At 42.5% G+C, this 27,854-nt stretch overlaps 1 protein-coding gene and 1 long non-coding RNA gene across 4 annotated transcripts; one reads left to right on the top strand and one right to left on the bottom strand.

Moving 5' to 3' along the window:
- Nucleotides 1-4,671: 4,671 nt before the first annotated feature.
- On the top strand, nucleotides 4,672-27,854 carry C1HXorf38 (chromosome 1 CXorf38 homolog). 3 transcript variants are annotated; one of them, XM_006133954.5, is made up of 7 exons: nucleotides 4,713-5,100; nucleotides 11,795-11,929; nucleotides 13,604-13,726; nucleotides 13,848-13,997; nucleotides 19,508-19,690; nucleotides 25,361-25,535; nucleotides 26,021-27,854. In XM_006133954.5, exons 1-7 carry the CDS (start codon nucleotides 4,909-4,911, stop codon nucleotides 26,026-26,028), a joined length of 966 nt encoding a protein of 321 aa, XP_006134016.2. In that variant the 5' UTR covers nucleotides 4,713-4,908; the 3' UTR covers nucleotides 26,029-27,854. The 3 variants fall into 3 exon arrangements, with proteins under 3 accessions (XP_075769267.2, XP_075769248.2, XP_006134016.2); XM_075913133.2 differs by having other exon boundaries at nucleotides 4,704-5,100; nucleotides 25,361-27,854; XM_075913152.2 differs by lacking the exon at nucleotides 19,508-19,690 and having other exon boundaries at nucleotides 4,672-5,100; nucleotides 25,361-27,854.
- On the bottom strand, nucleotides 21,093-25,361 carry LOC142821618 (uncharacterized). The gene is made up of 2 exons (XR_012898309.2): nucleotides 23,971-25,361; nucleotides 21,093-23,103 (listed from the first exon to the last, which is right to left on the bottom strand). It is a non-coding gene; the product is annotated as an uncharacterized LOC142821618 (long non-coding RNA).

A 27,854-nucleotide genomic window follows, 5' to 3' on the forward strand; every position in this document is an offset into this window, starting at 1 on the left:
ACAACGTCCACCAGGGATCCCTATTTACTTTACCAGAGGTTTCTCTGCTGTGATAGCCTTCCTCGGTAAATTAATGTACCATTTACGAATATCTTCAAAGCCAGAGCCAGGGCATCAGCCTATACATTCACATAGCAAGTACTGCCATATGGCATAATGCTATCAAATGCTTTACTGGTAATTGTGGTTTTATCATCTGCCATGACTGCATCTCTGAAGCCCCTTTTTCCATTGAGGGGCACTGCTCAAGTCACCTAAAGTCAGTGTTGTCCCTAAAGCGGTGAGGGGCCTGGGACACCCTCTTTCTCTCATCCCACCTCTTCCGCTTCCTCCGGGAGCGATGTGACCCAGAGGATTACTGGGGAGCAGTGGTCCCAGTCTAAGCTATGCAGCAGCACAGCTTCACAGGTAATTAATCAGCCCTACCCAGTCAGAAGCTCAGGGCTCTAACACATGCAGCTCTGACTGACTGGGTGTGGCTGATTAATCACCTATGAAGCTGTGCTGTGGGGAAGGAATACTGCAGGGGAGCCCAGTGCTCCACCACAGTGTCAGAAAGCAGATCAGCCTGGCCCCAGCCTGCTGGGTTTCCCTGAGCCCAGCTATGTTTGTTGATCAGGGGAGGAGAGCTGGAGCTGGAGAATTCTATTTCCCACTAGAGAAGCAGAACAATGCAGCGAGGGCTGTGTAGCTCTGCTTCACGCAGCTCCTGATGCTGAGGGCAGGGGTGAGCTCCCCACTGCTGCTGCAGGTAGTCTCCCACTGCTGCCCATGAGGTCCAGGGTAGCTGCCTCAAACCATCCTATGGACAGGCTGGCTCTGCCTAAAGTGGAGAACCTGCAGGGACAGCCAGCTGGAAGAACCTCAGTTACTGCACAGTTAAGTACACCTTTCCTTTCCTCTAACCCCCTAAATCTTATAGTTAAATTTGGGTGTGTTTTCACTGGATTGACAAGACACATCCCTGACTCAAAGGCTTGTCCCCTGCCAAATTTCAAGTCCCTGCTCCAAATCTTGGGAACACTCAATTTTTTCAAGGAAAAGGTCAGATTTATTTTTAAATGGGCAATGCATCATTCTCAACTCTCATTTCTGGAACCTGCTGAAACATTTTGTTTGAAATTAAAAAAATGAGGAAGACCTCTGGCATGAGCAACATCAGTCTAAATGGTTAAAGTTTGGCAACATTCTAAGTTTTGGGTTGTTTTTTTTACAGTGGAATATGCTAATACCACCCATTATTGAGGTTGCCCATCAGCTCTGCCCAGGATATCACTACAGTGAGCTCACTCTGCTGCTGCATAAGTACTAAAGAATACCATTATGCAAAGTGCATTATGGATATTTATTTTCAAAAGCAGGTGAGTGATCCTTCTAAATGCTGTTCATCTTTATTTCCTTTAACCACATGAGGGCTGTAGAGTCTACTAGACAGATGGTGGAATATATGTATTTAGATTAAAAATGTGGCAACAAAGGGGTCTCTCTTGTTGGCAGTAGCACTGACATGCTCTAGCTTTAGTAGTATAGGCAGTAATATTTTAGTCTCCAGCATCTCTAATAAATCCATCAGAGAAACTCCTCTATTAAGCAGAGACTAACTACATTGCATGCTGATGGATAAACTTGGCTTCTGACCGGAGCAAGAGTTTTTGCCATGTATTAATGAAGGTCAACCATTCAGCAAGCTAAGGAGCTTGCTACCAGAAATTCTACTGCAGTTATGTCACAGGAGGGTATTTTTAAATTTGTCATCACTCGGATCTATATGGAACCTTTTTGAGGCATGCCACAGTAACCGATTTCTCTAGTTAGACCAAATGAATTTAGCTGGACTTACATAATGGTAAAGGAGGGGTCACCGTGTTAGTAGGTCGCAGCAAAAATGAGTCCAGTGGCACTTTAAAGACTAACATTTTATTAGCGTATTAGGGCATAAGCTTTTGTGAGCTACAACTCTTCTTCCATAAATGTCTGAGCCTAAGCTGTAAGAGCATGTTTTGGGGATATACCACCTTATGCTTTGGGTTGTAATCCTGGGTCCAGTCTTCCTTTTGGAATAGCAATATTATTAAATCAGTTATAGAAACTTTAACATAGATGCACTGTCATCTAAATAGCCTTCCCACAAGAATAGCAACTAAGCAGTTCATTAATTACTGCAGGGGCAGGGCTGGTCTTACCATAAGGCAAACTAAGATGGCTGCCTCAGGTGCCAGACTGGGGGGAGGAGGGGGGCACCACTAGGACCTAGAGTGTAGAAAATTGTCGTCTGCTGTCATTTGAGCTCCCAGCCTCAGGTGCCAAAATGTTGTGGGCTGGCCCTATGCAGGGGGTAGCTGAGTTAGTCTGTACAGAATAAACTTAAAAAACAATAAATGGTCTGGTAGCATTTTAAAGACTAACAAAACATATAGATGGGGGTATGAGCTTTCATGGGCACAACCCACTTCTTCAGATGACCGGAGTTTTGAGATTAGGATGTGCAGACCCAAAATAAATAGGGGAGAAGGGTGAGGGAGGGAAGGGGGGAGGGATGGAAAGAAGGAGCAGAGGGTCTGGAAATATCAAAGGGAAAAACAAGTAGGCAGAACTGGCAATCTATACACACCTGAAGATTGGATAGTTGAAAAGAAACAGATCAAAGGATAATAATAGATAGGAAGGGTGCTAACACTAGCATCTAGACAAAGAGCTCTTTGCACCTTCATTGAATGTTAGGTTGATAGTATCCCAACAATCACTCATCACAATTGAGGCCATCAGCATGAGAACTGAACTTGAGGATGAATTGTAATTCCAACACCTCTCTGTGTATTTGACTTGTAGAATTGGTTTGTGATTAGACCGCTACCTGGAGATCTTTTAAAGTGTGATTAGGTAGATTGAAGTGCTCTCCAACAGGTTTTTGTATGTTCCTTTTACGTATATCTGTTTTGTGTCCATTGATTCTTTCCCGTAGGGACTGTCTGGTCTGTGCAATACATATGGCATAGATCAAATTACTGGATGTGCAATTGAATGATCCTCTGATTTGGTAGCTTTATATTGTTGGCTCCAATAATGAATTTGCTTGTCTAGATGTGTGGGCAGAGTTGGCACCACAGCTGATTGCAGGGCTGGGTTCCTTGATGTTTATGATGTGATTGTGTAGCATGGTTACTGGAAAGAATTCATTTCAGGTTGGGGGATTATCTGTGAGAATGGGCTTTTCCCCAAAGGCCTCTGAGAGTGAGGGATCATTTTCCAAGATGGGTTGCAGATTGTCTATAATGCATTGGAAGGATTTGAGTTGTGGACTATAGGTAATAAGTGGAATTCTACAGTTCTCCTTTTTGGGTCTGTCTTGAAGTAGTTAATGTCTGGGCACTTTTTTGGCTCTGTCAATCTTTTTTCACTTCTCCAGATGAGTATCAGTTTTAGGAATGCTCTATAAAGATCCTGTAGGTCAGTGGTCCCCAACCTTTTGGGGCTGCTGGGAGCGTGGGGGCAGGGGCTGTGCATGCGCCATGCACCTGGGGTGGGGCACGCGCATGTGCCGGGGGCTGCGCATGCACCGCACGCCCAGGGCGCAAGAATGACTCGGGCTGGCCCTGGTCACTAGGCAGGCGTGCATAAATGCCCCCGCAGGCACCATGCTGCGGACCACTGCTTAGGTGTTTGTTCCTGTTTGTGGGATCAGAGCAAATCTGGTTATATCTTAGGGCTTGGCTGTATATAACAGACAGGGGCGGCCCATGGCTGTAAGCAGACTCAGCCACTGCCTAGGGCGGCGCCACGTGGGGTGTTGGATGATGATGTCATGGGGGTGCCCTCCAATGATATCAGTCCATTGATGGCCCTGCACGTTCCCCCTGGGGCGCCAGCTGCCACAGCCAGCGTCGGGCCACTCCTGACAATAGATTGAGAAATGTATCTGGGGTGGAAGCTGGAGGCATGGTGATTCTTCCCCCCTCCTTGCCTATCAACTATGGGTAATGTGGGTGATTACCTCACTGGAGGGAGATGGGATTTGCAGCTGGCATTATAATGGAAGGGCCCATTCTTGTAAGCTTCTGGGGTTGTCTTCTCTCATTTCTGTTTGAGAACTCCAAGAGGAGTTTCTCTGAAAGCTCCAGCTGCTGGAATCCTGTTCATAGGAGAAGATGGGGGCGGTAAATAAACCGTTGCCCCAGCTCTGGCCAGTTAGGGTGAGACTGGGGCTGATTCTCCCCCCTCCTTCACCCCAAGAAGAGGCTGGGGCTGAGCCTTCCAGGCAGGGCGGGGCAGCCACCAGACCCTCCCACAGCTTGGGCAGGGCAGCCACAGCCTGGTGGGCTGAGCTGATTCTGCCCTGGCCTCCTGGGAACTTTTTAGAATACTTCACTTACCTTCTGGAATCTGGCTGTAATATTGTAACTTCTATAAAACCTTTATTCCTGTATGAATTGTTAGTAGGGTGTAACAAAATCATTTTGTCAATCACTGTTTCTGCTCACATTTCTTATGCCCACACATTGCATAACTATGGTGAACTCCTTTATATTTAAAAAAAAATTATCTACATTTACACCCACCCACCCTCCTGCCCCCAGGAACTCCTGAGTAGAGGGCCTGTGAGCCCGCCCCCTTGCAGGCAGGCTTGACCACATTGAGGGTTGGGGCTCCAGCTCTCAGGCCAGGTTGAGCCGGAGTATTTTGTCGTCTCGTCCCCCTTAAACTCCTGGCCTTTCGCTGCAGCCAGGCGGCGGGAAAAGGGGGCTTTCGCCGGCCCGAAGAGGCGGCGCACGTGGCTCTGCTGGACGCGCGCTGCTCGGCCCCCACGCCGCTTGCGCTCCCCCCGGGCCAAGCTGCAGCCTGGGCGGAGCCGCTGGTGGCGGGGGCTGGGGCTGAAGCGAGGGCTCCCTCCCCGGAAGGCGGCGGCGGGCCATGGCGCTGGAGGCGCGGCTGAACTGCGCCGAGTACAAGAACTGGCTGAAGGCCGGGCACTGCCTGCTGGTGCTGCGGGACGCGCTCAGGCGCTTCGCCGGGGAGCAGCTCCAAGCTTTCCACCGCCAGCTGCTCGCCCGCCTGGCGCCCCTGGGCTGCTGCCGCGGCCGCTGCCGTCCGCGGAGCAAGCAGGTGAGCGGCTGCTTGCGCCGGCCGGGGGGGCAGCGCCACGTGTTTCGGTCTCAGCCCCTGGGCGGCCGTGACACGTGCTCGCAGCCAGGGCCAGCCTGCTGCCCTAGAGGTTCCTCTTTGGGTTGGACGTATTCGTGGAGGCGCCCTCCCCTGCCAAGCTTTAAAGATGGATTCCCGGAGAGGAGGAAACTCCTGAAAAGTTGGCATCCTGCCACCGGGGAGTGCACCAGCCTTACATTGGCCATAGGAAATCAGCAGGGTGATGTCACTGTAGGTTTAGCAATGACAGTTTATTCAAGTCCTAATTTCTGCAGTGGGGTGATTAGGGATGCCAGCGTGCAGACGACTACATGATTAACCTGATCTTATTGGCTAATGTGGTAGAGACTACCCACATTTTCCTCCCTTCCCCTGCTGCCTCTGCCCCTAGAGACTACTGAATCATAGACTATTAAAACTGGAAGGGACCTTGAGAAATCATCAAGCCTGTCCCCAGAGCAGGCTTTAGGAAGTGCGGGGGCCCAATTCGAACCATTTTGGTGGGCTCTCCCTCCCCCCAGATTTTTTGTTGAGTAAAAAACAAACCAAAAAAAACCCCAGACAAACCCCACAACCCACACAAATATCACATCAAGTAGATCTGATCAAAATGTATATCTATATAATTGAACATTTTCAAAAAAGTGCCATCCTTTATTAAGCAAAATTTTACACAAAATTAAATCAGTTCCTTTAAGCATAGGTCAAATATTTTCAATTGCAAACGATCCAATTTTTTCAATAAAGTTTGATTTTCAAAAATTTACCAGAGAGCGTTGCAGTTTTCTGTTACGTTAATTTACTTTTTAAAAATGGAGTCTTTGTTAAGAAAGTGTCAGTTCTGTGGTCAAATTCCAGTCCTTAGTGATTTCAGCACCAATGAGTTCACCGGGTAATATGGTACTTCACCACCATTACCTCCTTTTTACCTTGTGGTCTATTATGATCCCTAGATCTCTTTCTACAGTACTCCTTCCTAGACAGTCACTTCCCATTCTGTATGTGTGAAATTGACTGTTTGACTGCATTTGTCCTTATTAAAGGTCATCCTGTTTACCTCAGAACATTTCTCTAGTTTGTCCATTTTGAATTATGACCCTATCCTCCAAAGCACTTGCGCAACCCCTCCCAGCGTGGTCTCATCTGCAAACTTAATAAGCATACTCTCTATGCCAATATCTAAATCGTTGATGATGGTATTGAACAGAATCAGTCCCAACATAGATCCCTGCAAAACCCCACTAGTCATGCCCTTCCAGAATGATTGTGAACTTTTAATAACTACTCTCTCAGAGAACAATTATCCAGTCAGTTACGAATAGTTGTGTAACTGCTAAAATTTGATGCAGTTACACAACTATTCAATTATGCGGAGAGATTTTGGACTGTGATTTGAAGTAAGTTTTAGCTCCCTTGGTTGTGGAAAAAACCTTGAAAGCATGATCTGAGAGTAGCCTAAAGGCTGCAGAGCCAGCAGGCAACTAACCCTCCTCTCTCCAAGCATATTACTTTTTAAAATTATTATAATTTTTAGATGGCTGATTCATGAATTTTGAGCAGTCACCGTCAACAGTATTATAAATGGCACTGCTGCTTAAAAGAAATGTAGGAACAGGGCTTCTTTGGGAACAGATGTTTGGGAGAAGTGTTGAAAGGCTTAGGAGAGAGCACAGGGTTGTGAGAAATGTGTCATGTCATCATCCTTTTCTATTTCATTCATTTTTTGATTACCTTAATTCTTGAAGTGAATACGAAATTGAAATTCTTTTTCCACTGGTGGTGGTGGGGAACTGTTTCTTTTTTCTAGCACTATCTTCAACTAGACTAGAGCTAGACAATAAGCAGCCTGCGGGCTGGACACTGTTTGCCAGGCTTGGCCCCTAGTGGGTTGCCAGACAGTTTATTTACCTGCGTGTTTGCAGGTATGGCCGCTTGCAGTTCCTCTTGGCCACGGTTCACCCTTACCAGCCAATGGGAACTGTGTGAAGTGGTGTGGGCTGCCACTGCTTCCTACGGTGAACTGCGGCTAATAGGAGCTGCGAACAGCCATACCTGTGAATGTGCAGGTAAATCAGGTGTCTGGTAACCTGCCAGAAGCCAAACTTAGCTAATGTGCCTGGCTCACTTACTGCCCCTCCCTAAACTAGATGCACTTGAGAGACCTCAGAGTTTTTCTAGCTGCAAAAATCTATTTACTTAATCCCAACAACAGTCACAAGAGGGCTGCAGGATTGGGTCCTCCTGCCTTCCTTCACATTAGAGTTCCCTTATTGTTAGTCCAGAAAACAAGTTGTAGGTGGGATGTTAGGAAAAAAATTAGAAGATGGAGAATTATTTTCTGATTAACAGCTTTGTGGCCCATTATTATTCCAGCCATTCAATTTCCGAGTCTAATATTGGCTCAGAAGAGGGTGCTATGGGACTGACTGGATTTCAGCTCTGCTCCTTCTGCAGCTTACTTTGTGTCTTCTACAAGGCACTTAACTGCCTGCCTTGACTCCTGTATTTGCTCTCAAACTCCTGTCTCTTTGCATGGCATACATAGCAGTTATAAATAGATAGGTGTCATTTTGTTGTTTGAAAATCAGTTATGATTGGGTTATCAGTTAATTACAGTTAACTGTGCAATTAACTCAAAATGAATCATGATTAAAAAAATTAATTGTGATTTATCTGCATTTTAATCACACTTAATTTCAATTGGTATTCTATTGTTTAAATGTTTCGGATATTTTTCTACAGTTTCAAATGTATTTATTTCAGCTAAACAGAATACAAAGTGTACAGTAATATTACTTTTATTTTGTGTTTACTGTGAAAATTTATAAAATGGTATTTTTCAATCCACAGCATACAAGTACTATAGTGCAATCTCTTTATCGTGGAAATACAATTTACAAATGTAGATTGTTTTGGGTGCAGTTCTGTAACAATGTAAAACTTTAGACCCTACAAGTCCTTTAGTCCTGCTTCTTGTTCCTTGTTCAGTCACTCAAACAAGTTTGTTACATTTATGGGAGATCATGCTGCCCACTTCTTATTTACAATATCACCTGAAAGTAACAGCAGGTGTTTACATGTCACTGTTGTAGCTGGCATTGTAAGGTATTTGTGCCAGATATGTGAGATTTCTGAAGATAGCTACTGCATTTGACCCAAGGTTTAAGAATCTGAAGTGCCTTTCAGAATTTGAGGGACAAGGTGTGGAGCATGCTTTCAGAAGATTTAAAAGAGCAACACTGTGATGCTGAAACTATAGAACCTAAACCACCAGAAAAGAAAACTAGCCTTCTGGTGGTAGCATCTAGGGATGTTAAATATCGATTAACTGAATAGTCAATTAATCTCATGGATTCTTATTGGTTACTCGACTATTCTATAGTCCCTAGGGGTGAGGACAGCAGCCAGTGCGTTCCAGCCTCACCTCATTCCCAAGGAGCCCCCGGCCACTCTGCGCTGCTGCCTCTGATACAGAGGCAGCAGTGTGGTGAGGTGCCAGGTGGGAGCTGGTCCATGATGGGAGCCAGTTTAAAAACCAGCTCCCCTCATGGACTGGCTGCCTGCCACCCAATGCTGCTGCCTCTGATACAGAGGCAGCAGCACAGGGTGGCAGCAGCCCTTGTCTGGGGGCATGTCTGAGCTCTCGGACCCGGCATGAGCTGGAACTGAGCCAGCTTGCCTGCCTGCCTGGCTCCTAATACGCTTCAAATGCCACAAGAGGGAGTAGGTCCTGGACCTGGCGCAAGCCGGGACTGAGCTGCACTACTGGTCAGCCTGGTAAAAAAATTTACTGGAGGTGGGGAAGGGGGAGAATGTGTGTAGTTTATAGCATTAACCTATAAGCTTTTGCTTATCGGTTTATCGACTATACTATTACATCCATAGTGGCATCTGATTCAGATGATTAAAATTAACATATCGATCTATACTGCTCTGCATCATTATTGAGCAGAACCTGTCGTCAGCATGGGCACCAGTCTCGCTTTCAAGTGATATTTTAAATGAAAAACCTGTAGAATTAGTTCTTGCAAATGTAAACAAACTTGTTTGAATGATTGGCTGAACAAGAAGTAGGATTGTGTGGACTTATAGGTTCTAAAATAGGGGTCTCAAACTCCCAAGTCCTCTTCCTCCCCGTCTCCCCTCCCATCCCTGGGGTGGACAGGTCGGGTGGGCAATACCTGTGAATCCCAGGCCAGATTGCATAATTGCTCTGGCTGGTACTGGCCCATAGGCTAGGAGTTTGAAATCTCTGTTCTAAAGATTTAAATTGTTTTGGCTTTGAGTGCAGTTATTTTTTGTGCATAGTTCTGTATTTGTAAGTTCAGCTTTCATGATCAGGAGATTGCACAACTGTACTTGTATTAGAGAAATTGAAAAATACTAGTTCTTTTGTCTTTAAAGTGCAAATATTTGTAATTAAAAATAAAGCGAACGCTTTAAAGTTTGTGTTGTGTTGTAATTGAAATCAATATATTTGAAAAAGCAGAAAACAGCCAAAAATACTTAAATAAATGTTCTGTTATTTCACAGTGCAGTTAATCACAATTAATTTGGCAGCCTTACTTGTGATAAAACTGTTTCAGTTTATATGTAGGAGAAAGTAGAGTGAATACAGTAGAACTTCAAGAGTTATAAACACCAAAGCTGTAGACTAACCAATCAACCACAGAATACATGTGGAACCAGAAGTAGGCCATCAGGCAGCAGCAGAGGTGACCCAAATCAAAAAAGCAAATACAACACAGTACTGTGTTGTAAACAAAAGTTAAAGGAACATTTTTCTTCTGCCCAGAATAGTTTCAAAACTATATTAAATCAGTGTTCAATTGTAAACTCTTTGAAATAACAACCATAATGGGTAGGGTTTTTTGGGGGTTTTTTGCTTAGAGTTATGAACAACTTCTCTTCCAGAGGTGTTTGTAACTCTGAGGATTTACTGTAATAAGTGTTATTGCACCATGAAAGTGAATGTTTAATAGCACTGGACAGATTTGAACGTAGTGAAGTCTTCTTGCAAGGCTTCTTTATAGTCATCTCATGAGGAAAAATTGATGCTTGTACCAATCTATGTATAGTAGTTTAAAATAAAGCTTTCCCTAAGCACCATAATGTGATTTCTAATCTCATTTTCACTAATGTTAATTTATTGTAACAGTAACATTAAAATATGACTATTGTGTTAATTATGATATCCACAACTGTTATATATTTAAAAATAAGCACGATCAATCCAGGAAATTCAGAGTTCTGCTTAGTTTTAAAAGAAGTACAGATGAAGGTATGGAAATTCAGTAACTACACCCCAAAGTAGCTTGACTGCTCTGTAGTAACCCCTTGAAGAAGCTAAATAAATTAAAATGCCTTTAAAAATCAGTTTAGTCTAATCTGGGACAATATTCTGAAATGTGTTAATAATGACCCTAATGTTTACGAGGGTGTTTACATTATTTTGTTAGTAAGCATATAGGTTCAGTAAGGACTGACTCAGAATGGTAGCTGTTAGTCTGTAACTGAAAAAAACCTAAACAATTAATTTTTGTTGTTTAAGTTTGACAGAATGACTATCTTAAAGGACCTATTTTAATTAATAAAAACTAGGGAATGGGTTTACTTGTACGTTCTCAGAAAACTCATTCTGTGCTCAGAATAAATTCAGTAGTCTTGTAGAGGGTATCCTGTATTTTTCATAGATAACAAAGAGTTTGAAATTTTGCATTAGGTACAAAGCTAAATTCAATCTCAACTGTGGAGGCATGACCTCTAACTCGATAAAATACAGTAGTAATAGTAATAATTAATTAATTAATATTATTATTTTATTATATACTAGAAACAATGTATTGAGAGCTGGCAGCTCACTGATCCTCCTCATAGAGTACATTTAAAAACAAACCATGTAACATAATTCAAGATAACAAACATTCTCGTCAGTGTTCTTCAGTATCACCCACAATTATTTATTTGTGCAGCCCTATAAGAATGCTGGGCACTACATGAGACCTAGAAAATAAAATAAAGATTCTGTCTTGGGGAGTTAGTCTAATTCACATGCACATTTAATCCCTGCACCCCACAAATTAATGATAGGTTGTTGGAGTATTTGTATGCACACGGAGAAAGAACAATCGGAAAAGTTAAATTGGAATATTTAGTTAAATGTGTTAGCTGTTAGGACCTCCTTCGCAGTGAAAATTCCCTAAGGTTTCAGCCATGTTAAGATATGTGTTTCATTAACCCTACCGTAAACTGTGAAGAAAAAATGCCTGACTGCTAAAGTATTCTACTCTTTCATCATGGGGTTTGTCAGGCATGCCTCATTTGAGACATCTGTTTAGTAGTGGCATCAACTCCTGGTAAAAGAAGCTTTAGACACCTTTCCATTTGAGTCCTGACTTTCACTTGAACCCAGGTCTCTAGAGGCGAGAGGCTACTGACCTAATATTATACCTAAAGTCTCAGTTACACCTTTGTGTAACAGTTCAGCACTGCTGCATACAAGAATCTGTGCATTTGATAGGTTTTTCTGAATGAATAGCCCTTGAATCCTTTTTCTAGCCTCTACTTAAATGTAGGAAACTTTTTAAAGTGTAATTTAAAGGATGCAAATACGAAGATAAATTACTTAGGTTTCTTCCCCTTTTTTCCCTTTTAGTTTCAGTCTAACTGTTCAGTGTGTGCAGAGTGGAAAAAGGAAATTTTGAAACATCACACCAACAAGAATGGAGAAATTCACTGGGAAAATTGCAAACCTGAGCTCTGGCCTTCTGATTCCTGGGAACTTGCAAAGGTAATAACGCAATTAAAATAATTTGTTTAGAATAATCAGGCTTGGGGTCAGCTCCTGTCCCCACTTTCATCCACATGTAGTTCCATGCAGAATTCAGTTTGGCTGCATAAGAGTCTGTCATGGTGGGATTTGGATCTATGGGGAGATCCTGGCCCTGTGGAAGATAATGGTGAAACTCCCATTGTCTTCAGTGGGGGCCGAATACCATCATCAGAGAACAACCTGTTGCACACGTATTGTCCATTTTTCTTACAAATGACAAAAGGGAAGATTGCAGGGGCTAATTGTACGTTTTCATGATCTGAACATTGAAGTCACTACCCTTTTGGGCTTGACTAATTTGATTTTAACTCTTCTTTTATCCTGGATTTGAATACACATTGACTTGGCTTAAATCCAAGTGTATAACAATTTTTCTTTGGGACGAACTAAGAAATACAGTGGAAAATTTATTAGGAGTAGTATTTGGTGGTAATTGCAGCGTTGTAAAGTTCAATGGTACCATGCAAAATTGCTGGCATTTCTATTCTGCTTCATGATTTGTTGAACAGCCTCTGCAGACCATGTTTCAGTTAGTGTTTGTATTAAAGTATTCAGTAATGTGTTTGTACATTCTCAATTAAATAACTACTTGTCTCACAAATCTCTTTAAACTAATTAAAAAAGAAAACCCCCTTCAGAGTAGCAATATAACACACAATTTTACACTAAATAGACTTTTCATCTTTGTGAACCAATGGCTTAGAGCTGATGGTCTGTGCAGGCAGGTGAGTTGACTAAGGGTTCAGTCCACTTATAATCCTGGTGCTTCATTCTAGAGAATAGTATAGCTGGGTAGTGTTCAGGGGACAATGGTGGTATGTTGTGCTGGTACATATGATCTGCAGTGCCCCTGAAGCGAAAAGTGATGCTCCTCCCCACTTCCTAATTTTGTCTAGCATTGCAAATGTGTATTTAAAATATGCTTTGCTCTTCTCTCACTCACTCACCTCCCACCTGAATGGCTGAACTTGTGCAGCCCTATGTTCAGCTCAATGGGATTTGTTTGTAAGATGATAAGGCATTGGTGGGGAGAACATTGATTTGGGTGAAAATCTGTCCTGTCCACTTGGAAAAGTGGGAGTACCATGGCTGCTTAGCTTCCCCTGTTCTGGCTCCCCTTAAGTGGGGCACAGAGTACCTAGTAGGGGTGGGGGGAAATGGGAAACATAGAAGGTAGGAGGGAACACCGAACCTTTGACATGATGAAGGGAGTTGGAGGTGTGGGGTGTCCCTGAAATAGAGGGAGATAGGAGGGTGGCATAAGAAGCTTTTGTGGGGTATGGCGAGAAGAGCAGAGTTGACATAAGCTGCAAAGTAGGCAGTGAGGTAAGGAAGTCATGTGTATAACTATACATTATAGTGTGCATACCATTGTGACTTCATTGCAGAATCGAATAATTCAATTGGGGACGATTCAACGATTGTGAAGGAAATAACCATTTGCTTGAACTCATTGTTAACTGGCAAATGTAGCAAGTGGAGCTGTGGAAGACTGTTCTAGTTTATTGCATTTACTTAAGGCAATATCATTTTGAAACATTAACAACGCTTATAAGCAGATAAGGAAATGACATAGTTCTGTACTTCCTGAAACCAAAAATGACATTGGTATTATGCACTTTTGTTATGCAGGCTTATATGCCCCGTGGGCAGATGAATATTTCTGGACCAGAGAAGTGTGATGCATCTGCTCTTCTAAACCTTTTCAACTTTTGTAATCACTTCAAAGGTATTGACCAAAAGAAAGTCAGAGAGGTACAATCTACCATACCATTTCTAATTAATTTTAATTAATATATGTTCTGAAAAATTGTGCTATGGGATGGGCATGATGGTAATGTGGCAGTGCTGTTTTTCTTTATATTCTCATGTTTAGGTGATTAGGTGTCGCAATGAATTAATGCATTCTTCAGAAATGAAAGCTTCTTCTTTATGGATGGAAGAGTTTGGAAAGAAGGTTGAGAATTTATTAAAGGAATTCCAGAATGTTCCAGAAGTTATGGAAGCTAGTAGGAAGATAGAAAAGGTAAAAGAAACATTTCTGATGTATAGTGTTGTAATAAATTGCAAGTATAATCCAGTATAATAGAGATCTGCAAGGACTTTTTAAAAGTGTGTGGAATTTCACTGGAGATTTAATTTTTCTACTTTGTGTCCAGTCTCATTGCAAGGTACAGAGAGTCAAATACCTTATGTCAATGGGACTATGAATTGTAGGAAGCACTAAGCTCTAATGTTCTCAGGTTTGGGTCAATGGTAGCAGCCATGGTACTGCCTTTCCCCTGCCCTCAGCTAGCCTTGGAACAGGGAGAGGGATAGATGCTCTGGCCAGGGGACCCATAAAATGTGAGCCCTCCATAACAATCTGCCCTGCGCCCTCCACCAACTTTACTGCCCCTTGCTCTCCTTCCAGGAATGGGGATCAAGGAAAGGGCTTGCCCCTGTTTGCCTGCCTGCCTGCCTGCTGCTCCAGGGGAGTGGGGTCAGGAGCTTGTTCTGTTCCACCAACTAGCACTCCTATCAGGGAAGTTGGGTTGGTGCACAGAGTCTTGCAAGTCCCTGACTCTGCTCTCTGTCGGGAGTGCTGAATGTGGACTGAAATGTGGGTGCTGTTGCTGGACCACATGGGGACTAAACATGCAGTTGTCTTCAACCATGACAAAGCCCAAAACGAGTTTCTAAAAGCCCCAAGCTTTAGAGCCGGGGTCAGCAACCTTTCAGAGGGGGAGTGCCAAGATTTGACTTATTCACCTCTATGTATGGGTCCGAGTGCTGGTGATACTTTTTATAGTGAATGGTAGTCCAATTTGCAGCAGCTTCATTAATAAAGAAAGATGCGGATCTTACCTTTTAGTGCAGGGGTTGGCAACCTTTCAGAAGCAGCGCACCAAGATTTAACTTATTCACGGATCAGTGGGCGGGGGGGAGGAGAGGGAAGAGGAGGCAAGAGCAGGCTGGGTAGGGTGACCATATTTTCTGAATCAGTTGCAGCTAGGGAAAATGATTTAATTATTAAACAGATTAAGCGTTTTAACTTTCTCATGTTAGTTTAGCAAACTTCATTTTAAATGAAGTAAAATATAATGTCCAACACACAAGATATCCATGTTTTCTTTATGTATGTCAGGGGTGGGGAATCTTTTTTGAGTTGAGGGGTCATTGACCCACAAAAAAATCAGTTGGGGATCACATAAGTGAGAAGCAAAAAAACTCCTCCAAAACCCCCCAACCCTCAGTAATGTGGCCCCCAACTGAGACACCTCACTCCTCTGGTGCCCCAGCCTCAGAGGGTGAGGGGAAGGTACAGGGAGGACTAAGGTTGAGGGTTTCCCATGGGCCAGATTTACTCTTCTGGCATGCTGGAGTTACTGGATTTTATGGACCCCCTTAGACTCTGGGGTGGGGACAAAAATGAGGGGTACAGTGTGTGAGACTGTGCTGCCAGGAAGTAGGATAGGGTTGGGGGTACAGGATCTGGGAGGGAGGTGGGGTGCAGAAGAGGGAAAGATTGCAAAGTCTGGATGGGAGGTAAGTGCAGAAGCAGGCTGGGAGTAGGATGTCTGGCCAGGTGGAGGGGGCAGGAGTAAGGGAGGGGGCAGTGTGGCCAGGGAAGAAGGTGCAGCAGCAACTGTGGCTGCAGGAGCAGGGTGGGAATGTGTGGCCGGGCCAAGGGGGAAAGGAGCAGGGTGGGGTGCCCCGGCAGGAAGGAGGGAGCAGGAGCAAGAGAAGGTGTCAGAGCAAGCTGGGGGTGTAGGGTCTTGGCGAGGGAAAGGGTGAGAGGTCTGGGCACGAAGGGGGACCTTACCTGGCTTTGCGCCCCTTGTAACAATGGCTGCAGCCATGCTGTCCTGGGCTGCCCTGAAGGTGGTCCAGGCCCAGCCCCGGAGGCCCCACTGTCACAGCCACATGGTCTAGGGCTGGCCCTGGAGGTTCCGCTGCTGTGGCCACGTGGTCTGGGGCCAGCCCTGGAGGTCCCGCTGCCATGCGATTTTTGGTCTGTGCCTGGACCAGGTGGCTATGGCAGAAGCACCTCCGGTCTCAGCTGAGGAGCCTCAGCCCCAGTGCTGTTTCCTTCCACTGAAGCCTAACCTGCTGCTGGGAGGTGGGGGTGCTCTCCAGCAGCTGTGCAGGGGAAAGGGGCAGGGCTGAGCTTCCTCCCGCATACCACTGAAAATCAGCTCACGTGCCATAAGTTGCCGACTCTGCTCCAGAAAGAACAAATGAATTTTCTTTCCTTCATCCTTGTAAGGGCTGTATGTAAAATCCAAAACTGTCACCACAGCAAGCAGGTAACTTCTGATACTCGGTAGGCTGAACCTCCTAAATGTCTGAGACAGCCCTTGTCTCTCCTGTGTTTTTGGACTGAGGCTATAGATTGAGAACGATTCTGAGCTGTTCACTTAAAGGACAATATAGCTTTTGTAGATTCTTCCTTTTGTTTATGATATCGCCAGAAATCCCCAGCAGACCAGGGAGACGTGGAGCAAAGCTGCGGAGGACCCGGGCCGAACTGTGGCGCTTCCAGATCAGCGCCGCGGTCCGGCCCGGGTCCTCCGCGGCTTTACTCAGCGTCTCCCTGGTCTTCAGACCAGGGAGACGCTGAGCAAAGCCATGGAGGACCCGGGCGGACCCGCGGCTTCCAGATCAGCTGAAAGCGCTGCGGGTCCGGCCCGGGTCCTCCCCCGCTCTGCTCAGCGTCTCCCTGGTCTGCAGACCAGGGAGACGCTGAACAAAGCAGCGGAGCATCCGGCCGGATCCGCGCCGCTTCCAGCTGATCTGGAAGCGGCCGCGGGTCCGGCCCCCGGTGCTCTGCTGCTTTGCTCCCGTCTCCCTGGTCTGCTGGCTCCGCCAGCAGACCAGGGAGATGGGGAGCAGCTTTTCTCGCCCCGGAGAAGGCGGGCGGCGGGACTAGGCGTCCCGCTGCTCTAGTTCTCCGGGGCGAGAAATCCCCGTTCGTAACTGCGGATCCGACATAAGTTGGATCCGCGTAACTCGGGGACTGCCTGTATTTTGTAACCAAATACAGTCTTTATACTAAACGTGGTACATGTTCTTTGCTAATCAAGATCATATGTTTTATTTATATACATTTTATTCAGATTCTTAACTTTTACATTTTTTATTTTTAGAAAATGGTGAATGATACATTTCTTATTTACTGGATTACTGATTTTTTTTTAAACTTGTGACTTGTATCAAGCTCTATTTAGATAGAAATTCAATTAAAATGCACAAAATAGCATTTTAGGAATTTTCTGTGCTGGCTGCATGAGAAGAGTTTATCAATAAAGTTATCAAAATAGGTTTACAATTAAAATGACTGATTTATTAAATGAAGGAAGTTTTATATGTATTTAGAGAACTGAATTGATTTTGTTTCTGATCACCATGTCCTTCAATATTTTAAAACTGCAGGTTTAATCTCTCTAGCCCGGGACTCTCTGGTCTGACAACATCCATGGTCTGGAATAGTCAGGGATTCTGTGTGCACTCGGGGTTGCAGTGCTCATGGGGGGAGGGGCAGGGGGAGGAAAACTGGGCAGCAGGACCACAGATGTTGCTGGGAGCAGAACCTGGGGGCTGGCAGCCTGTGGCTGTAGTTGGAGCTTAGTAGCCATCGGGTGGAGCCTGCTGGCTGGGAGCGGGAGCAGGAGCCGGGGACAAAGGCCGGCAGCAGAGGGCCACCCCTGGTCTGGACTAGCCTGTAGTGTATCCCATCCTCTCACATCTAACTTTTATTCATAGATCTTGAAAAAAGAAAACAAGCTCTTATGCTTTTTCAACTCCTATTGTTTCCCTAACTTTGAATGAACTAGTTCAGTTCAATTACTAGCTGAATAAACTTGAAGTGAAAAAATATTCTTTCTGCACCTGCTGTTGTCAAAAGCTGGTTTAACACTTCAACGAAATTAGATTACAGCGGCTTAGACAGAAACTACTATTATTTCAGTGGTTTGGCTTTCATTAAAACCTGGCAGCAATGTGGACTGCTTCTTGTTGTTGGTTTTTTTTTTTTTTTAACTTAATTGATTTTAATAGATTCTAGTAAATGTAGACATTAACACAGGTTTCATAATTTCAAATTTTAAAGGTTTATTTTTAAAAAATAAACCTGCATTTAATGCAAACTTTTAAAATAGGATTTAAATAATTCTTTTTCTATCAGATTTTTTTTTTTTTAAACTAGCCTGTTTCTTTTACTTCTCCCTTTGTTCCCCAACTCTCCCATCCTGTTTCTTACAATGGAATATGAGAGCAAGCACCACATGATCCGACAGCTGTTTAAGAATATCTACATTTGATTGCATATGTATGTTGGAACAAATTAGCTAAAATCCTGAACACAAATTTCATACGAATCTCCATATATTTTAAATTATGGAGTTGGTGTTCCATACATCAATTCCATATTCTTAGAGCACGAGACCTTTAACCTGGTGCCTGGTGCAATCAAGACATGACACCACAAGTGCTTGCTTTTTGGTGTTGGAGTTGAAAAATTACTCTAAAATTCACTGTGTAGTTACAGAAATGAAGATAGAAGTGTTCAGAAGAGGGATGTGAAAGGATAACCAGTTACCTTGTAAGCATCACCTATACTGAGTGATGATGTTAACCAGTTTCCCTGCCTGCAGTCTGCCCCAGCGCGGGATCCAGCAGGCGGCAGGCTTGGGAGCTGGAGCCAGTTAGTCACTTAAATGTTAAACTAATGTAAAGTGTAACCCAGGAGTGTGGAACATTCGGGCCCCAGCTTGCCTGGCTCTGGCCCCCGAGGCTCAGGGCTTCCCCCCACAACAGCAGGGAGCCGGTACTGATACTCCAGCTCTGTGACCCCCATGTGGCTCCTCCCCATGGCATTGGAGTGCCAGTACTGGCTCCCTGCTCGGGGGGGATCTCTGAGCTTCAGGGGCCAGAGTCAGGAAAGCCCAGGGCTGGATATGACCCATGAGCTCTGTCTGCTGAGGAGGAAGTATCTCCATGTACTGCCACACCCTGTCCATCTGGCAGGGGAGCAACATGTTGCTCATCACCCAGATCCCTTACCCATTGCCTGCTCCTGCACCCTGTTTCCCACCCAGCTCTCACCCCAAACCCCTCCTGTCAAGACCCCACAGCCCACTCCTGCCCCCTCCCTCCTGCCCAGACACCATAACCCAAGCCCTCTTCCCAGAAGCCTCCTCCCACACACTGAACACCTCATTTTTTAGCATCACCCCAAAGCCTGGTGAGACCACAAAATCTAGTAGGCCAGGCCTCCCTAGGCTCTCATGTGCGAGGGGAATGTGGGGAGTGTCTTTCTGCTTCTTAGTTGGGGTCCATGTCAGCGTGAGGTGTGTTGTGGTTTTGCTTCTCACTTGTGTGTGGCCCCTGACCCAAAAAGGGTTCCCCAGCCCTGGTTTAACTGGTTATACCACTGAAACCACAAAATGATTGACTGCTTTCTGACAGTAGCAATAACTGGAGCCCCCTCTGATGCCAAAAGGGTGCCTTACATAATATAATCACTTATTTTATTTTATTTTTCTGAACAAACAGCTTTTGTCATCAGATTGGACTGTTCTTGTAAAAGTGGGAGAAGATCAGCTAGATGGATTGGAAGGAGACATAGAAGTTTGCCTGAGTCAGAGACAAATAAGCGAAATAGAAATGGAGTTAATAAAGGAAAGACTTAAAGAGTTCTGTCTTCTGATAGAAGAGCAGGAGATGCTATCTGAAGAGGTATATTTAAAATTTTAAAAAACCATGAAAGCAGATTTAACATATTAGATATTTAAAGGAAAGCAGTTAATAGTTCATTCTAGGTGGTGAACAGCATCCTTCTTTTGAGTTTAAACCAATGTTTACTGGAAAAGGCTTAGACAAATGAAGGTAGGTTTACAGTTTACTATATGGAAAACTTGAAATCTCTCCAGGAGCACAAGAGATGTTCCAAAAATCTTCCACTCTAGTATTACATCTAGGTAATTTATCACGGAATGAAATGTGATTGCCTGCTGAGAATACTTTTCCAGAGACTCCTAAACTTCAGTATTGAAGACTGGCTAGTTGAGATACAGAAGATGCTTGAAAATGTGAATGATGTATACATACATTGAGTTTCCCTGATCTAACATGGCAGTAATCTACCTACAAGATCTCTGAGATGCATGTGTCTATATAGTCTGCTTTTTAAGATGTTCTCATCCTCTTTTAATATAGTCACGTAATTACCTTTAGCATTAGTAGGTTACATATTTGTACCTAGAATGCATCAGTTTCCTTAAGTAAGCAAAATATCTTTGCTGAATTTTCCCTGCATGTGTTCTGAATTTACTTTAAATGTTTGTCCTAAAATTAGTGTTATGTTTGAGTTATCAGAATTTCTAAAGGTATACAGGCAGTCCCCGGGTTACATGGATCCGACTTACATCGGATCCCTACTTACAAACGTGGTGAACCAACCCCGCACTAGCTACTTCCCCCAGCAGACCAGGGAGATGCGAAGCTAGCGCCTCCCCCCCCCCCCAGCAGACCAGGGAGACGCGGAGCGGCTTTTCTCAGCAGACACCTCAGCTTGAGAATAAAGGACTGAGGGAAGTGAGGTGTGGGAGAATAAAACTGAGCTCTGGAGAAATGTTTGGCTAGAGTTTCCCCTACAATATGTACCAGTTCCGACTTACATACAAATTTAACTTAAGAACAAACCTACAGTCCCTATCTTGTACGTAACCCGGGGACTGCCTGTATTTCAGAAAATAACCTTAAAGTTTTTTAGATCAAACTTCTAATTGTCTTAGAACCTGTTTTTTGCATCTGTAGCTAAAAGGGATGCAATTGGGCATTTAAAAAAAAAAGATTTATTTAAACCAAAACATTTTGACAAAATCTAAAATTGATGTATTTAATTTGTATGAAAAGGTTTTATAAACAGAAACATCTCCCTTCCATGTTTGCAAACATGAGCATTGTATTAGCTAACAAAAACTAAATGAAACTGACTAGTATGTTTTCCTTTATTGTTATGTGTGTGAAAATCAGATAGCAAAGACCACAAAAGGAGAAGTAAATTAGTTTGAAATTATTTTGCTTTAAGTACTTCAATCATTTGTAGCAGAGATGAGGGAAGACTTAAAAAAAAAAAAAAAAAAAAAAAAAGTCTTACCCTCACCAGTATTTCTGTCAATCTTTAAATCTCTTTTCCATTTAAGTTACAAGAAAATGTTAAAAATGTAACCTTTGTCTCAACATAAAGCTTTGCTTGAGCATGCTGAAAGCTGAGACAAATTCTGCAGATCCTCTCCAGGAATGAGTAGGAAGCAGGTTAACAGTTACTGTAGTCAAGACTACTGGAACTAGCTTGATATTAGTAATTGTCAGAGTAACCAGACTGGGCCAGCTATTCTGTATTAATTTCCCAGGTTACTAAGAGGGAGGTACCCTGAAGGTATTGAGTGCCAGCATCAGGAGCAAAATGTTCCTCTGAGGCAAAAGGAGGAGGACCATGCTATCTAAAAAGTCCTTTATTATTTTAAATTAAGACTGAATTGTTGGCTGCACAAAGCCTTTTGAGCCTTAACTAGGGGAAGAATTGTTTACTTTTTACAAGGCTCTGAACCCAGGGTGAAAAGAAGATTTTTCTCAGTTTAAATTCTGTGGGAAGGTATTAAAATAAACAAAATAATTCCCAAGGCCTGGGAAAACCTGGCTGAACCCTTCTGCCTAGTCAGTGAGACCCTGTGAAACTCCCAAACTTCATCTGACTTGTCACAATAGAAGATAAAAGCTTTGAAGAGGTTTAGTTATTCTAGGGTTGGAACCCAAAGATAGTTGGGTGTCTCTTGAATTTTTTTCCTCCCTTACATATCTTTATATCATTCTTGCATCTTCAGGTTACCTTGAAAGAATCTAAAGTGAAGCCTTAAGCAAAAAGCACTTGTAAACTAAATGCAACTTTTGGGCCTGACACCTAGACATTGTCCAATACTTATGTAATTTCTAGCATCTCTGTTTTTTCAATGTCTTCTGTGAAAAGCATATTGTCTGGGTCTCCATTTTCAGCTGTAGAAATGCCTCCCCTTTTCAACTCCTGAGTCATGTACAGATCTCATCTCCCATCTCCACTGTAAATTAGGAAATTAAACAAATGTCTAACAAACGTAGCATTTCTTTATCCTCAGTCTCCATTCTCAGTGACATTTTTATTGTGAAAACTCAATTCTACATTTTGCAAGAGTTTTTTGTATGAAGAACTCTCTTGTTCTCTGCAGTTCAGTAGTCCTCTTGGGGAAAATGTCCTTCATTTGGCTTTCTTTTCTGTTTCCGTTTAGCAAGCAATTTTTTTTAAAGTATATAGCACCCATATTTCTCATATAAATTTGGATGCTTCTCATCCTGAGAAGCACACATGATATGCTGAGCATCCATAAGAAAACATTTAAAAAAGAGGGAAAGACTTCTTCTCTTTGCTGGTCATTTCCATGTCACACATTTCATGTTTATACCCCAGTTCTGCTTTGCACCCAAAGTTAAATTGAGACTATCTCTTCAATAATTTTAAATGGTGTCATGTTTTCAGATTCATCTTTCTTTTCGGTCCAGGTGTTTTCCAATTATCATTTGTTCTGGTCCACTTTGAGAGAGATCCTTTCATGGTCAACTTCTTTTCTTCCTCCTCCAGTCACCAAATGTTTGAATACGCGGGTAGAAATGTTGACACCGTTGTTGGTCCATGGATGTACACAGATTCTCTGAATACTGGTGTATGCTCCTCTCCGCCATCATCAGCTGTTTTTAACTTTTAAATTTAGTTCTTTCTGTATTCCAGATGTAAAAATCCCTGTCTTAACCTGATGAGAATTTTTTTAAAGAATTGCACCTTTTCAGATAAACTAAACAATGGTTACATTTTAAAAACTCTTTATATCAGATAATTTAAACGTGTATGCCATGCAAAGATATAGCCATCACAGTGGCTATAATTTGGCTTCCTTGCATATGTGTAGTGTATGCTGCCTGCTGGTTTCTGGCAGAATTGGGAATTGCTTTTCCCAGGATCTTCTTGCTACATGCTTGAGCTTCTCCAAGGCTGCAGTTGCTTGTAACATCTGGAAAGATCTCTTCTGGGATCAGCTACCTCCTGTAGTCTCCCTCTGCTAGAAAGGACAACTTGATTACAAAAGAGTGGATTTTCCTTTCACATGATCATGTAATGAAAGGGGGAAACCTGCCAAAAATTGGAAATATTTTTTTCATTTGAAACTGCAAATAGGCCAGTATTTTAAAAATTAAACTGAACTCATTTCATCCTCTCTTAAAAAAGAACAACCCCACAGTGAGTTTAGATAGGCTTAACAGTCTTTACATTGAATTCTCTTGTGGGAAGAGGAGGAATGAACTTGGAATATACATGTAGCATGTGCTAGAACACATAGATGAGTCGGGATGAACTGAGGTTACTGTAACAACAATAAGCTATAATTTCCTTGGTGTGTGTTAGCATCACTGCAATTTTTAAAAGTACCGGTATATTAATCTACAATTATAGTTTTACGTATGAGATAATAAAAAGTATTGTGCACGTACCATAATAGGTTTGGTAAAACGCACAGTGGATTTGTTCTGCTGTGAAGCTGTTTGACTCAGACAGGTTTACAGTCCAGTCTTCCATCAGCTTTCACTTATCTTTGTAAAATGTTTATCTACTTACATAAAAATACTTTGTTTGGACCATCTTGGTGGACCAGTGTCTTAAAAACAACAAATAGTTCTATGCACCTTAGAGGTATCAAAAATAGATATAGTATCATGAGCTTTCATGGGCAAAACCCACTTTTTCAGATGAGCTGGAGTGGAAAAAAACAAACAGGAACCCAGAATTTATAACTGAAAAAAGGAAGGGGGGGAGGGGGAGAATGTACCTGTCATTTGTTGTACTGGTGCTAATGAGGCTAATTGAGTGTGCTGGAAGTGTCCCATACTTAGCTTTTGATGTAAATGAGGTATTAAATGACCTATCATACCTGAGTTTAAATTCCTTTCTCTGAGAGGACTTAGGCAATCTGTCATCAGCTTCACATGTTTCCCACATCCTTTGTCCTCATTTTGCTAAAGCTACACTCCCACTCACCAGCTTTTACTCTTGAAAAAAAAAATAACCCCACACCTTAAAAAGAATTAGTTCTTAAAATACATACAGAGACAAGGAGAAATTATCTTTTATTGAACCAGCTTACAGAGAGCTCTTTTTCAGGTCAGCTCTGTGTAAACTCAAAAGCCTCTGTCTCTTTTAACAGAAGTTGGTCCAATAAAAATATTACCTCGCCAACCTTGCCTCTCTAATGTCCTTGGACTGATACAGCTACACCAATACTGTATACTTAAAATAAATAAGCATTTAATAGCAGGACTATATTTTTCTGGCCAGAAAATGCAGGAACCCTAAATAAGCCAACAAAAAGCCTTTTATAATTAGAGTTCTCAGAGGGGTAGCTGTGTTAGTGATATCTTTGTTAGCCTATGTGCTTAGTTCCTGTGATGCTGTCACTTGTCTGTAGGCTATGATTGGTTTTGGGAGACAGGCCAGTCCTCGCCTACAACAATCCCTTAACCTGAAGCAAATTCCTTCCAGGAGCCACACATAACACCTCAAATACTCACCCAGGATCCTACCCCTGCAATAAATCCCATTGCCAACTCTATCCACACATCTATACAAGTGACATCACGGACCTAACCACATATGTCACAATGTCAGGGGCTCATACAACTGCGCATTCTCTGATGTGATATATGCCATTAAGTGCCAGCAATGTCCCTTTGCCATGCATATTGGCCAAACTGGACAGTCCCTATGACACACGTCAAATATCATAAATGATAATACACAAAAACCTGTAGCAGCATATTTTAACATACCTGGGCATTCATTAATGGATTTAAAAGTAGCTATTCTTCTAGAAAGAAAAAACAACTAGAGAAACTCCAGAATTGGTCTTCATATGCAAATTTGACACTATCCTCCTCATGGTTGAACAAAGACATGAACTGTATGGGCCATTATAAAACCTGCTTTCCTTACATTCAGCAGCCAATTGACATCAAAAGCTAAGTATGGGACAATTCCAGCCCACTCAATTACCTCATTAGCACTGGCACTAAAATTGATCTTTTTTGCCTCTCCACTCTTCTTATCTGAGGAAGTGGGTTTTGCCCATGAAAACTCATGATACACACGCTTTTGTTAGTCTCTAATGTGCTGCAAGATTACGCTTTTTTTAATAATTAGAGAATGTGAAAATCACATGCTAAAGAGCAAATATAAAGAAAGTGTGATAGGTTAAGCAACTTATATTGTAATGATTTGCTTTCATCAAGATTTGTTTTTGTTTTGCTGTTGCTAAACAACAACAGAACTTAAATAGGATCCAAATGATAAAGGAATTCTTAAAGGACAACAATGATCTCCAAATAAGTCTTCAGGCAGATATGCAGAAGCTAGAAGGTGGCCTTGAAGAAATGGTGTACAACCAAAAAATATCTATGAAAGACAGCAGGAAAGAATCTCCTAATCTGGAGGAAGATGAAGGCAAGTTTACTCATTTAGAAAATGTGCTTTTCCTCTCTGTTAAGCTGCCTTGGGTGTTACAAGGAAAAATTTGTAAAGGAGTTAGAAGAAAAGAGTACTGTTACGCAGAATTGTCTTTATCAGGAGATGCTTTGTTGATACAAATGCTTTAGTGGGGCATCTCCCAGGAGACTAATTAAGCTATGATAAAAATGAATGGCAGATACTACTGCATATAGTGTTTTGTGAAATTTTTGTTTAATAGGGACACGTTTTATCAGTGCCACCAATTGTACTATTTCTGCAGGTGTAGAATTGTTAAGATACATTTGTATTTATAGACATGATCAAACGCAGGTTTAAAGAAGGAATAAAGGTAATCTGTTTAAGGATTTTTCTCCACAGATTGGGAACCATCTAGATAAAAAACATAAAAATGACTGAAGAAATAAACATGCAATGTCTGATTACAAGAAGATTCACTGATGTGTTTTGTTTTAATACAGGTTGTTAAAACGAAGTGTATTTCTAAAGAAGAGTTTCTGTAAAAGTGCCAGTGACTGCATTTTGAAGGGAAGTTCCTGTAAGTGATAGATGTGCCAACAAGTAGTTTGTCCTTCACTTTGAGTGAGGATGCATTCAGTCTCTTTAGTGGCTGGGAAAACAAACTTAAATGGCAAATAATCATGAGATGTTTTTCTAAAATTTCAAAACTTCCTATTGCAGTTTGATTTTTTTTTCTTGGAAGAATGTCATGTACTCCACTCCACGCTACTCCACCCCACCCCAATCCTTTTTCAGTTTCTAGAATGTAGACAAGCATTGGCATTGCAAGAGCTGGGAAATAAACTGTATGTAGGCTTGAAGGTCTTGATCTTGAAAGGCTATGGAAGGCTGAGAGAAGACACTACTGAACCACTGGGGAGTCATTCTTATTGATCCATTAAAGCAATTAACATACATTCCATTCAGTTTGGGCAGCAAAAATACAATTCCTAGCATATACCATGATGCCTTGAGCAGCTGGCAGTAAAAGATAGTTACATTTGTTTCTGTCTCTCATGGCACCTCTGTTCTCAGTTTGACATTGGTTCCCTTGGTGTAAAGCAGCAATACTTAAGGGTGGCAGCAAAGCTGTCTTAAAATAATTAAAATCATTTCTTTACAACAGATTTACACGTAAGCCACTGCTTCCCTGACCATGCCCTGTCTTTCAAGGTTTGCTTACGTGATTCAAAACTGTGTTTGTGTCTCAGTAGTACCACATGCAAATTGCTGCACACTTCTTGAGAAAAATGCTCAACATCTGTTCATGTTTCTTTCTGTGGTTGTTGCAGGGTCAAGTCCTATGTAGTCACTTAACCCTGAGAAGAGTGGATTCCGGATTTCTGTTATGTTGTAGCTGTCCGAATCCTGTAGAATCGATTTTAATGGAGCGAAGTCTTGGCTCTTCTGTTTTAAATCATTTTTTTTGCAAGCACAAGTATAAAATATTAGAAATGGAAGGTACCTCGAGGTCATTAAGTCTTCTGTACTCAGGGCAGGACCAAGCATCATCTAGATCATGCCTGATACACGTTTGTCTAACGTGCTCTTAAAAATCTCCAATGATGGAGATTCACAACCTCTCGAGGCAATTTGTTCCAGCGCTTAACCACTCTGACAGGAAGTTTTTCCTAATGTCGAACCTAAACCTCACATTGTGCAATTTAAGCCCGTTTCTTCTTGTTCTATCATCAGAGATTAAGGAGAATAATTTTTTTCTCTCTCCTGTTTGTAACATCCTTTTAGGTACTTGAAAGCTATTATCAGGTCCCCTCTCAATATTCCCTTTTCTAGACTAAACAAACCCCATCTTCAATCTTCCTTCATAAGTCATGTTTTCTAGATCTTTAATTGTTTTTGTTCCTCTTCTCTGGACTTTCTCCAATTTCTCCACATCATCTTTAAATTTGTGGTACCCAGAACTAGATATAGTTCTGCAGCTGAGACCTAATCAACACAGAGTAGAGCAGAAGAATTACTTCTCGCGTCTTGTTTACAGCACTCCTGTTAATGCATCTCAGAATGTTGCGTCATACTTAGCTTGTGGTCCACTATGACTCCTAGACAGTAGACAGTCACTTTCCATTTTATACATGTGCAACTATTGTTCCTCCTTAAGTGGAGTATTTTGCATTTGTCCTTACTGAACTTTATCCTATTTACCTCAAACCATTCTCTAGTTTATTCTGATCATTTTGAATTGTAATCCTATGCTCCAAAACAGTTGCAACTCCTCCTTGCTTGGTATCATCTACAGACTTAATAAACGTACTCTCTATGCCAATATCTAAACCG

Source organism: Pelodiscus sinensis, chromosome 1, assembly GCF_052426305.1.
Source record: "Pelodiscus sinensis isolate ZL-2025 chromosome 1, ASM5242630v1, whole genome shotgun sequence".
NCBI lineage: Eukaryota > Metazoa > Chordata > Testudines > Trionychidae > Pelodiscus > Pelodiscus sinensis.